At 47.7% G+C, this 12,109-nt stretch overlaps 2 protein-coding genes across 2 annotated transcripts; one reads left to right on the plus strand and one right to left on the minus strand.

Annotated features, from left to right (window-relative positions):
• The first annotated feature begins 394 nt into the window (after positions 1–394).
• Tm4sf5 (transmembrane 4 L six family member 5) lies at positions 395–6,782 on the plus strand. The gene is made up of 5 exons (XM_021178114.2): positions 395–1,056; positions 5,389–5,469; positions 5,810–5,946; positions 6,164–6,347; positions 6,438–6,782. Exons 1-5 carry the CDS (start codon positions 883–885, stop codon positions 6,450–6,452), a joined length of 591 nt encoding a protein of 196 aa, XP_021033773.1. The 5' UTR covers positions 395–882; the 3' UTR covers positions 6,453–6,782.
• Positions 6,783–8,870: 2,088 nt separating this feature from the next.
• On the minus strand, positions 8,871–9,983 carry Vmo1 (vitelline membrane outer layer 1 homolog). Its single transcript, XM_021178369.2, has 3 exons — positions 9,784–9,983; positions 9,554–9,669; positions 8,871–9,235 (listed from the first exon to the last, which is right to left on the minus strand). The coding sequence occupies exons 1-3, from the start codon at positions 9,973–9,975 to the stop codon at positions 8,938–8,940; spliced, it is 606 nt and encodes a 201-aa protein (XP_021034028.1). The 5' UTR covers positions 9,976–9,983; the 3' UTR covers positions 8,871–8,937.
• Positions 9,984–12,109: the final 2,126 nt, after the last annotated feature.

Here is a 12,109-nt window from a genome sequence, read left to right on the forward strand (position 1 = left end):
GTGTAGCCCTGGCTGTCCTGGAACTCACTTTGTAGACCAGGCTGGCCTCGAACTCAGAAATCCACCTGCCTCTGCCTCCCAAGTGCTGGGATTAAAGGCCTGAGCCACCACTGCCCACTGCTTTTTTTTTTTTTTTAATAGAACCTGGGATCATCAGCCCAGAGGCGGCACAACCTACCAACAGCTGGGCCCTGCCCTACAATCACTAATTGAGACAATGGATCTCATGGAGGTCTTTTCTCAACTCCTTTCTCTGTGATGTCTCTAACTTGTGTCAAGGTAACACACAAAACCATCTAGTATACCCAGGTGGACCTCAAACACACTTTTTCTGAATAGCTCAGTTACTGGGGTGAGTCCTGCCTGACTCCACTGTAGTCTTTTTACTTTCTTAACAGAAAAACCTCTCCCTGTGGGACAGAAATCATGGGGCCACCGTACATCTGTCCCGCACTTCCTAATTGACAAGGCTTTCTAACCCATCGAATCCTTACAACAGCTCTCTGGGCAAGTGGCTTCAGCCAACCTTTTCCACAGATGGGAACAACTGAGACTTCCAGAGGTGAAGGGTTCAAGTTGAGCCTTCAAGTAGACAAGGAGGGGCGGTACAAAGGTGTACACAGACCAAGGAGGGAGACGCTGACCCCAGTCACCTTCCCTTGAACGATCAGCTCCCGCAGCTCCGACTGCCACACCCCTCTCTTCACCTCACCAGCTGCAGCCCCTCCACTTCCTCAGGGCCTCTCTCTTATCATTGCGAGTCTACCAGCCACTCCTCTCCTCAGACCTTTGCTCCAAGCTCCCACCTGTTTTCCTCCGGAGCCTGGCACTTCCTTCCCTGCTTACTTTCACTCCACTCCTGCCTGTCTGGAAGCCTCAGACATGTGTACTGGAAAGTGTGCGCGCTGCCTGGGGCTCTCCCTCATCCCTCTCTCCCTGGTCTGCATCGTGGCCAACGCCCTCCTGCTGGTACCTGATGGGAAGACCACCTGGACGAACAGCAACCTCAGCTTGCAAGTTTGGCTCATGGGTGGCTTCATTGGAGGGGGCCTGATGGTGAGAATGCTGGAGCACTAGCCAGGGGCCTGGGTACCGAGCTAAGGGACCAGGGATGGAACTGAGAAGAAAAGAGGGGAAAGGACTCGCTTGGCTCTGAATGAAATGGCAAGGGTTTGACGGGGATTAGGGGTCTGTCCATCTGCTCACATACAGTAACCATTCTGTAGAGGGTCCTGGAGGAGCCCTAGGGTCCTGAGTTGAGTGTCTGAGGAATGGGGGGAAGGAGGGACCTCCCTACTAGGTGGGAGTAAGTTCTCTGTGCCCCTCCTTGCCTCTACTACTAAACATATGCAAAAAACAAAACAAAAAACAAAAACCACCTCATTATGAGGAGAAAGGCTAGTTGTGTGGGAAGTTTCAGGGCAGTGTCATAACCGGCAAGGGTGGGTGCCCAGAGCAACCTCTGCAGCCCAGGTTGATATCTCAGATTAGACACTCCACCAGCCAACTCCATGCTTGCTTTCCCTCTCTTCCATAGCTGTTCCTTCTCAGCCTGTCTTCTAGGATCCCCAGTCTGTACAAAGTTAAGTGCTCAGGATACAATCCCGGACCCAGGTTGTCGGTATTTTAGAGTAAATATCCCAGTCTTCCTGCAGACTAGGGAGAGAAGAGCCAGGTGTGACAGTGCACGCCCTTGGTCCCAGCACTCCAGAAACAGAGGCAATTGAATCTCCGAGGCTAGCCTGGTCTACTGAGCAAGTTTCAGGGCTACACAGAAAAACCCTTACTTGAAAAAGCAAGAAAAAAAAAGTGAGGAAAAGAAAACCACAAATATTCTATCTAGATTTTCCCCATCTTCCAACTCCCTCCCATTTAAAGAACTTTCTTTTTCATTTTTTTACTTTTTGTTTGTTTATTTAGAAACAACATCCTGATAGTATATCAGGCCAGCTAGGAATCATTTTATAACCCAGTCTGAACTTGAAGTCTTCCTGCCTGAACCTCTCACATACATGCCTGACCATTTGGGGGAACTTTTGACTGGTTAACCTAGTGTAGCATCTTCATGGATACAGACAGAGATCTACCTAGCATGGTTTCCCACCTTTACCACAACCAGCTTGCTTGTTGAACTTCTCTGGGAGAAGTTGCACTTTGGCCCCCTCTGCTGGCCACATCGTTATTAGCTGAATGGAGATACCTCTCCCATAGCAACTCCCTTCCCCTTGCCCTCTGACACCCTGTTTTCTACTCTGCCTCCTGAATGGATTCTGGTGGTTTTTTTGTTTGTTTGTTTGTTTTTTTTTGACACAAGATCTCATTGGGTGACCGTGACTGACTTAGAAGTCACTATGTAGACCAGGCTGGCTTTGAGTTCACAGAGATCCACCTGCAGAGGCAGATGTGTGCCACTGCCCCCTACACAGTTTTTGTGGTTATTGTTGCTGCTGTTTGACTTGTTTTGTTTTGTTCCGGGGAAGGTTTCACATCATCCTTGCCCTTGAGCTCACTGTGCAGCTGAGGGTAGGCTTGAACCCAGAAAGCCACTTCCCTCCTAAATGCTAGGACTGCAGCCATACATCGCTGGCCCAACTTTTTTTTTTTTTCTTTTTGGTTTTTAAGACAAGGTCACATGAAACCCAGTATGTCTTGAACTGACTCTGTAACCAAGGATGAGCTTAAAGCCCCAGAATTGTGAGCAAACAAAACCGCACCTGGCTCTCAGCTGTCTGAAGACTACGGGAGAACTGAGAGTTTAAGCCAGCCTATGTGAGAGGCAGCACAGAGACCCTTCCTTTAAAAGAGAAGAGTGGTGGGCTGGAGAGATGGCTCAGTGGGTAAGAGCACCCGACTGCTCTTCCGAAGGTCCGAAGTTCAAATCTCAGCAACCACATGGTGGCTCACAACCACCTGTAATGAGATCTGATGCCCTCTTCTGGTGTGTCTGAAGACAGCGACAGCTACAGTGTAATAAATAAGTAATAAATAAGTAAATAAATAAATCTTTAAAAAAAAAAGAGAGAGAGAAGAGTGGGCTGGAGAGATGGCTCAGCGGTTAAGAGCCCTGACTGCTCTTCCAGAGGTCCTGAGTTTAAATTCTAGCAACCACATGGTGGCTCACAACCGTCTGTAATGAGATCTGATGCCTTCTTCCAGTGTGTCTGAAGACAGCTACAGTGTACTTGTATATAATAACTAGTTTTTAAAAAGGAGAAGAATGCTAAAGAGATGGCTAGTGGTTAACAGCACGTGCAGCTGACAGATGTGGTGGCTCTCACCTTTAATCCCAGGCCAGCTGAGGCTACACAGTGGGACTCTAGCTAAAAAAAAAAAAAAAAAAAAAAAAGGAAGGCAATTTTAGTTATCTGCACAGGTGACATCACTAGAAAGGCAAGAAGGTGGCATATTGTCCTTAGATCTGTCATGAGGCAGAAGGGAGAGCGCATCAGGAAATGGGTTGAACTAAGCAGATCTTTCTCTCAGGTGGCAACTGATGATCGGACTAAAACTTTCAGTCCCTTCCTCGGAGAAGAACAAAATACTGCCTCTCGTCCTGTGCATATTGGCCAACACTTGTTTTTGCTTGTGCAGGTCAGCTGTGGAGGCCAGGCCTAGTGCCGTATGCGTATGCCTCCCTGCATGCAGGAGGTCAAAGCCAAAGGATCTGGTGTTCAAATCCTTCCTGGGTGCTAGACAGTGAAAACTTTGTGTGTGGGGAAGAGGGGCAGGGAAGAAGATAAGAGGAGAGGAAAGAAGGAAAAATGGAGAAAGTGGTGGTGGGGCTCAGGGGTTGCTGGGAGACAGCCGGGTTTAGCGACATGCCTGTAATCCAAGCACTTTGGAGGTAGAGGATCATGGATTAATGCCTGCCTTGGCTATAGTAGAGCTTGTCTCAAAATAAGCTAATGAAATTTAAGAGAAATGTGGGCTGGAGATGGACTCCATGATAGTGCAGTTGCCTACCATGCACAAGGCCCTTGAGCTCATCAAGCCTTAGAATAAGACAAAAGAACAAAAAAAGCCAGCTGTGGAATTCCATGGATACAAGACAAGTAAAGAGTGTGACATAGTGGGACTAAGGTACAAGGGCAAGGGCTGTTGCGATACATGAGGTTGGAGGCAGAGTAAGGGAGTCTCAAATGCCTTGTGAGTTCAGTCTTTGTGAGGCTTACCATGTAGTCCATGATAGCCTAGAACTTGCTATGTAGCCCAGGCTAGCCTCAGTTCCCACCCCCCAGCCCCCCACCCCACACACACATCAGCCTAGGACATCTTTGAAGATACCTCAAAGGAACTGAGCAGATAAAAGAACTTATATTAAGTTAATCAAATGCTAGCATGTGTGATGGAATCTGGAATGACATGAGACTAGAGTGTGGAAAATCTATTAGGGAGGCAGAGGACATCTTCCTCCTGGAAGGGGAGTAGGGACTGAGTGCATAGAGTTAAAAAGGACTAAGATATTTAGATGCTACTGAGGAAAAGTATAGAGCACTTGAAGTCAGCCCTTGTATAGGAGGGTCAAAATCTCCCAGCCTAGGTAAATTGATGGATATTTTTTCACGGAAGAAGACAAGAAAGACAAAGAGCAAATTAATTTGGGGGCTCTTATGTTCAAGACATTCAAAATGAGCACCTCCTTCAGGCAGTTTAATATGGCTGTCTGGGTGCCTGGACGTGACTATTAACAGGTGAGTGGTTACCTGGGCGGGTGTGAGCTTCATAATAAAGGTCACAAAGGGGAAAAGGACCCAAAGACTGACTCTTAGGAAACCCTGAGATCCAAGAGTCTCTGTGCAGATCCTTACACAGTCGACCACCAAGCCTGCTCATCGCACCTTCTAACAGTACAATCCTATGGTACTGTTGAAGGTGCGTGTCAGCATGGGACACTCTCTTTGACCCAGCCATGACAAAACCATCTGCTGTCTCATTAAACGCTGAGAGTGGTCTTCTGAGATAGGTCTTGCAGATCCACTTTACCAGTGGCAAAGCTGGCACCCTGAGAAAGTAGTCAATTCATAGAGAGGATGAAGGTCCTGACTCCCTTTCAGGTAGGAACCTACCATGCTGCAAGCATTTGTGCAGAATATATATTGTCCCCTGTCACCCAAACGTTTGATGGCCTTCTGTCTAAGATAGCTGTAGTATATTAAACCCAACCCTCCAGGAAACTATAATCTGGATAGAGATAAGGCAGGCATAGAAATAAATATACAAATATACATTAAGGTCGAGTCCAACAGTGATTCGGAAAAGTATAGATAAGATTGTACAGTCCAAAGGGCTCAGGGCATCATGGGCAGATTCCCTGAGATGGACAATGAAGCAAGTCCGGCCTTGAGGACCTAGGAGAACTGCTATTATCAACTCTCTCTCATCCCACAGGTGCTGTGTCCAGGAATTGCAGCAGTCCGGGCAGGGGGAAAGGGCTGCTGCGGTGCAGGTTGCTGTGGCAACCGCTGCAGGGTAAGAATCAAAATCACAAGTTTAGGCCTTGGTTTCTGATCCCTTCCTCCACAGAACCGGAAGCACTGTCTAAAGGCAGCCTCTAGGAGGTCTCAGGTACCACTTCCCTCCCAATCATGGGTCTCAAATGAACCCCACCAGAGGGGGCTAACAAGCCCCATGAACCTCCACTGTAGATGGCTTTTATGATTCGTCTAACTTCAAACCCAAGGTTTAAAGACAAATGTATTTTTAGGCAGGCTGAGCAGGAGCGGGGCAGTATGCCGGAGGCACTGGACACGGGTGTCTGTTTGAAGGAGGAGGCCGGCCTACTTATCTTACCTTTCCATGCCCTGTCTAGATGCTGCGCTCCGTCTTCTCCTCCGCCTTTGGGGTGCTTGGCGCCATCTACTGCCTGTCAGTGGCGGGAGCTGGGCTCCGAATTGGACCCAAATGCTTAATAGACAACAAGTGGGACTACCACTTCCAAGAAACCGAGTAAGTCCTACTTTGTATTTGTATCCCCCGTTCTGTGCCTCTCCCCACCTGCTCTCTTCCTACCAGGTCCAGAAACGGTGGACCAGACTGAACTCCTAGAGAGTTCCTTCCAAATAGCCCATCCAGCCCTTTACAGATCTTAGTAGATCCTTGCACTGGGTGGTGGTAGAGCCTACTGTGTGAGCAGTTTCTCTTAAATGACCCCGTCCATCCACAGAGGCGCTTACTTGAAAAATGATACTCTTTGGAATTTGTGTGAGGCGCCACCTCACGTGGTACCCTGGAATGTGACACTCTTCTCAATCCTGGTGGTCGCATCAAGTCTGGAACTTGTGCTGTGTGGAATTCAGCTGGTGAATGCGACCTTTGGTGTGTTGTGTGGCGATTGCCGGAAAAAGGAGGTAGGACCGCTTGGGGCGTTCTTGGGGGTGGGGGGTTGAGAAATCCTGTTTGATCTTGGCTTCATCTTTACTCTTTCTCTTTTCTTGCAGGGTGCAGCTCACTGAGTCCCATAGGCCACCCCTAATACCTCATTTCTGGAAGTCTGAGTGGTCGCCCACTCCCTGGTTGGCTAGGGAAAACAAAAAACAAAAAAACCATGCACACTTTTATCTTTCAGTCTCTTCCTTAGTGGAATAAACCACCCTGAGCCCCTTCCCCAGTTCTGGTTTAGCCTTTGGAAAGAGTGTACGTGGGCCTTCAGAGATATGTGTCTAGACTTGGGGCTTCTATATGTACCCCCACTCTACCCACAACCCCCACCCCCTCTTATTATTCTCTTAACAACAACAACATAGTTATTGTTCTGGAAATAAAAATCTGTGCTCTCAAGGAAGTTAATGTGCCAGTGATGAAAGATGAGCAATTTTTAATTAATTTTTCTTACATTTATGTGTGTGTGTGTGTGTGTGTGTGTGTGAGAGAGAGAGAGAGAGAGAGAGAGAGAGAGAGAGAGACAACTTGTAGGAGTTGGTTCTTATACCATGTGTCATGTGTTCTGGGGATCAAACTCAGGTCCTCAGACTGTAGCATCTAGCAGCTTTCCCTAGTGAATGCCCACTTTCCACTGTTTGTTAGGTAATAGTCTCAGGTCACGAGGTCACAAGGAATTGAGTCAGGCTGTGCTGGACAAATAGCTCCAAGCCATAAAGAACAGCTTAGCCCCAGGCTGACCCTTCTGCCTTACCTGCAGAAACAAAATATGCTCAGGCACTAAAAACAACACACCCTGCTCTAGTCAAACTCCCACCTTCACTCCCCTTCCTCCTCCACCTTCTTCCCCCACCCCCTCATCCCCCACATACAAACATAACCTATAATTTCCTAGTAGCTCCCTGTTATACAGAGAGTCTGCCTGCCTCTGTCTCACTTTTCTTACATCCGCCACTGGCAATTTCTTTTTAAAGAAGTTAAGGATCATTTCAGTTGGTGGGAAACATTAGGTCTCAAACCGGGGACAAATGGTTAGCTGAGCTGCCTATTTAATATATCAAAGTGGACCTGGCCACCAGGTTCTCCCAGCATCCCTCAGTCCCTACCTATTACAGGATATTGGCTGACATACCCTGCTCCTTATCCTAAACATCTTCAGCCCAGGCAGGGGTTGGGCTGCCCTTCCCCCAGCTTCCCTTCCCTGTATAATCCAGCCATTTTGGTTACCTGCCCCCCCCCCTTTTTTTGTCTACCCTTTACCCTCCTGATCTCTTGGTCTGGCTCTCCCCTCCCCACCCTTTTCTCATAGCCTGGCTCAGGGTCCTGTTCACTCTGGACTTTCCCAGATGTCCCTGCCTCTGGCCATACACCTCCCTTTTATCTACAATAAACCTTCTCCTCTGTCATACCTAGGAGCAGTCATTGTTGTGGTTTATAAAAAGGAAGAAGAAGCCAGGGATATTTAGAGTCACAGTATGGTGCAGGGGAAAGGGGTGCCTCTGTGGACCCATGCTGAGGCATCCTTTTCCCCCTGAGGTACCAGCCTCATGAGTGTGGAATACCACATGAGTATAGTATAGAATAGAGTTTATTTAAGGCATGGGGAGGGGAGTTGAGGATGTAGTAGAGACAGAGAGAGACACACAGAGATAATAGAAGAGTAGAGGAGTAGAGGCTGGCTATCTACACATGTGGGGGGGGGGAGAAGGGGCAGAGGGGAAAGAGGGTAAGAGAACAAGAAGAGAGCAAGGAGGGGCAAGCAGCCCCTTTTGTACAGTCACACCTTGCTGTTGCCAGGTAACTGTGGGACAGAGCATGGAAGGAGTGCTAACCGTCATGTCTTTCCTTTTTTTATGCAGTAAACATTTTAAGAAACATGTTGGTAATGAGATAAGTATTGGCTGGTGGGAGGAAATACTTGTCACAATAGGGAAAGTCTGATTTCTGCGTACAGATAGCTGGGGGATTCCAGGCAGAGAAAGCAACATGAAAATCAAAGTCTCAGATGACAATTTCTATTTAGGAAAGCCACCACTTGAAACTTGCAGGGTGAGGTGGCAAGGAGACGGGTAGTGGAAACTATGGGAGAAGATTCTTTAGTTTCAAAGCTCTAAAAATTAAAATGTAAAGCCTTTTGCATTGCCGTATATACTGGCTCTGTGAGCACCTCCCGCCCACCTGGGGACTTCCAAACCAGGTTTTACCAGTAGATTGGATTTACTCATCCAGTCTCTCTGAGTACAGGGGTCGGGAGTGGACAAAACTTCCACCCCCACTCCTTAATCTGAAGTCACTGATGGTTCGGAAGGGAGACAAGTTGGCTTAAAGGGGACATATTATCTGCAGATGTCCTCAGAGAGCCAAAGCCCGAAAATTCATGTGTTCAAGTTCTTTGTTCTAAACATGTGACCTACAACCCCTGAATCCGGCCTTGAGCCGTGCTGGGTCAAGAAAGCAGAAGCTAGGAGGCAGGCAGCTTATTGTCTCTTAATCAAGGGACAGCAAAGCCAAGACCAAGAAGCTTTAATGGTAAAAGGCAGCACCGGCAAAGCGAACGCATCAGCTGGCACAGCAGAATATTCTGATGTCATTAAGTGCAGTGTCATCTCGGAGGCCTCTTGGCTTCTGGATTTTGGTCTGCAAGCCACAGACACCTTTGGGACATGAGTTACTCCACTCTCCGTAGTCTCCCCAGCTCAGCCCAGGCCCCTCCAGCTCCACGCCGTCTGAGCAACGGAAGCGCACGTTGTTCACTCCAGTGTTGTCCCCTGGAAATGTAAATGGCTCCACCCGGAGGCAGAAAGCCACTAAGAAGCTAGTGCCAGTACACCACAGAGGCTCACTCCATGAGCCCCAGCTGCAAGAGAAGGAGAGTCGTAATGGTAATTCGTCGAGCACCTCCTACCCTCCCTGGGGACTTCCAAACCCAGCACTGCCAATAACGGATGGGCTAGATCTAATCTCCTGTGTTTCCCTGAGTACACGGGTGGACTTCCATCCCACACCTCTATAACCTTAGTGGAGTTTATCTCAGGGAAGGGCACTAACAGAAGGGAAGGGGTATGTATACCTTTGTCCTAGGAGAGTGTCCTTCCCATTCAGGAGTGAACCCAGAGCTTTACAAACACTAGATAAATGCTTTCTACCCTGTTGGGTCTTTGGTCCCCAATCTCACCTTCCAGACTGGGACTCCACGACATGGGTGTTTTTCTGTGAGTTCCCTCGAGTGCAGTGCAGTCGGATCCCATTCAGAGCTGTGTCATCTCCAGGAATGCCTTGAGGGGGCTCCACCTAGGTCAGGAGGAAAGCAGAAGTGAGGTCCACTGAGAGGATTCTCCTTCTCCCGTTCAGCTCTGCAATCTGGCACATCTTTGCCCTTTCTAAGACCCAGGTCTGAACCTTCACCTTGACAGAGAACCCACTGGCAAAGTATCCATCAGGACACATCTCGGGCCAGGCCCAATCACCCCAGGTACCACCGTTGGTCACGTCAACGATCGATGCATAGCGTGGTTCTATGTGAGTTTTAATCTGTGCATGTCCATAGCACATCACCCCCAGCAGCAGTAATAGCCTGACTCCAGCCTTCAACTCCATCCTGCACGACCTATGAATCTGGTCACTTAGATGGATTTATATCAGTCCTGCCCCTATCAAGATTCAGGTTGCAGCTCTCTACCAGCCCTGTCCTTTCATGGCTCAGATTGCGGAAGAATGACCAGGATTAAGTGACATTCAAAACTAATCTGCTCCAGTCCAGGAACCCTGAAGATTTGAGGCCCCCAGGAGTTAGGGAAGGGAGGGCAATGAAGCCACTGAGTTTAAATTAGGACCTACTGAATACTTAACACTAGCTGTGATCGACACTCTCCAGGTATATTTCATGTAATCACCGCAATGATTGTAGAAGATAGACATTATATTTCCTAGTTAGTAGATGAGAGAGCTGTAAGTAACTTGCCACCCCCACCCCCACCCCAGTAAACTGAGGGAAATCCCAGCACTGGCAATGGAAGCCAAGGCTGGAGACTGCAGTGATTCTAGGAAAATTTGCCAGGGATAGGATTAGGCAGGAGACAGTATGAGGATAAGAGGCAACTTTACAGGATGTAGAAAAGAATACTGTTAACATAGATCAAGGCTGTGAAGGATAAGGGCTGGGGAAAGGTCTTCTTAAGGCTGTGGCTCTGATTCTTTGAGAATCTTGGACACCAGATACACCCAGAGAGACAGGATCTTCCTCTGGAACCTAGGTTGTCCTGAAATACTGTGTGTGGCAGTCATTTTTTTGTTTTGTTTTGTTTTGTTTTATCAAGATAGAGTTTCTCTGTATTGTTGGGAGCGACCCTGTTTGAATGTTAACTGCCTTGTCAGCCATAAGTGCTTGCTGGCACAAAGTCTTGGCCTCTATGGGAAAGTACTAGCCCATCTGAGTACAAATAGACATAGATCCTGAAGTCAGTGGAGAACAAATAGCTATAAACCTTGTAGATAGGTGCCTATTAACCCATTCTGCTCTGATCTTCTTGCTGAACTGTTTACCCAGTCAATATCCTGTTCCTGGGAACAGGTGCATTACTCAGAGACAAAGCGACCCCACTTCACCCCCTTCCTGCTCCTATGAGTATATAACCTGTGTGGGAAAAATAAAAATTTGTCAGCTTGTCTTGTTCTTTGTGTCTCTTTATCTCCCATTCTCTTCCAGGTGCCTCTCAAGTCCCTGTTCACCTGTCCCTCAGGTCGGGACACTGTATAGCCCTGGCTGTCCTGGAACTGACTCTAGATCAGGCTGGCCTCGAACTCAGAAATCTGCCTGCCTCTGCCTCCTTAAGTGCTGGGATTAAAGGCATGAGACACCACTGCCTGGCTTTAGCAGTCTTATTTAGGGTTTCTATTGCCACCGTGAAACACCATGACCAAAAGCAAGCTGGGGAAGAAAGGGTTTATTTGGCTTACATTCCCACTGTAGGAACTCTAGCATGGCAGGAACCTGGAGGCAAAAGCTGATGAAAGGCCATGGAGGGGTGCTGCTTACTGGCTTGCTCCTCATGGCTTGTTCAGCCTGCTTTTTTATAGAACCCAGGACCATCAGTCCAGGGAGGGTACCACCCACAACAGACTGGGCTCTCCCCCATCATCGCTAATTAAGAAAATGCAGGCTTGCCTGCAGCCATATCTTACGGAGCTTTTCTTTTTCTTTTTCTTTTTTAAAAGATTTATTTATTATTATATCTAAGTACACTGTAGCTGTGTCTTCAGATGCAGAGGGCATCAGATTTCATTGCGGATGGTTGTGAGCCACCATGTGGTTGCTGGGATTTGAACTCAGGATCTTCGGAAGAGCAGTCCTTGCTCTTAACCGCTAAGACCTTATGGACAGGGACTGAGATAACTAAGAACAAATAAGGCGCCTCTTCTTCTTGTATTCCTTAAGATATGATGAAACACCATTCACTATTCACTATGTAGCCGAGGCTGACCTAGAACCCTTGACCCTTCTGTCTTGGCCTCCTGAGTTCTGGTACTACATCCCCTTTATCCTGCCTTGCTTAATGGTCTAGAATCTTTTCCCAGAATGCCTTTCCTTCTATGACCAGCAGATGGACCCCTAATTCACAAAACAAGAAAACAAAACTTGGCTAGATTTGTTAGGGGTCACCAGCCCTGATCTGCTGACCTCAGACACATTCCTCTATTTTTTTTTTTTTTTTTTTTTTTTTTTTTTTTTTTT

Source organism: Mus caroli, chromosome 11, assembly GCF_900094665.2.
Source record: "Mus caroli chromosome 11, CAROLI_EIJ_v1.1, whole genome shotgun sequence".
Classification (NCBI taxonomy): domain Eukaryota; kingdom Metazoa; phylum Chordata; class Mammalia; order Rodentia; family Muridae; genus Mus; species Mus caroli.

What these genes read in the sequence shown, in the direction of transcription:
- Tm4sf5 (XM_021178114.2), top strand. Translation starts at nt 883, where the DNA reads ATGTGTACTGGAAAGTGTGCGCGCTGCCTGGGGCTCTCCCTCATCCCT. An exon ending in TCATTGGAGGGGGCCTGATG is followed by an intron (nt 1,057 to 5,388) that starts GTGAGAATGCTG and finishes CTCATCCCACAG; the next exon opens with GTGCTGTGTCCAGGAATTGC. An exon ending in TACCACTTCCAAGAAACCGA is followed by an intron (nt 5,947 to 6,163) that starts GTAAGTCCTACT and finishes GTCCATCCACAG; the next exon opens with AGGCGCTTACTTGAAAAATG.
- Vmo1 (XM_021178369.2), bottom strand. Translation starts at nt 9,975, where the DNA reads ATGGAGTTGAAGGCTGGAGTCAGGCTATTACTGCTGCTGGGGGTGATG. An exon ending in CCAGTGGGTTCTCTGTCAAG is followed by an intron (nt 9,670 to 9,783) that starts GTGAAGGTTCAG and finishes CTCCTGACCTAG; the next exon opens with GTGGAGCCCCCTCAAGGCAT. An exon ending in GTGGAGTCCCAGTCTGGAAG is followed by an intron (nt 9,236 to 9,553) that starts GTGAGATTGGGG and finishes CTTCTCTTGCAG; the next exon opens with CTGGGGCTCATGGAGTGAGC.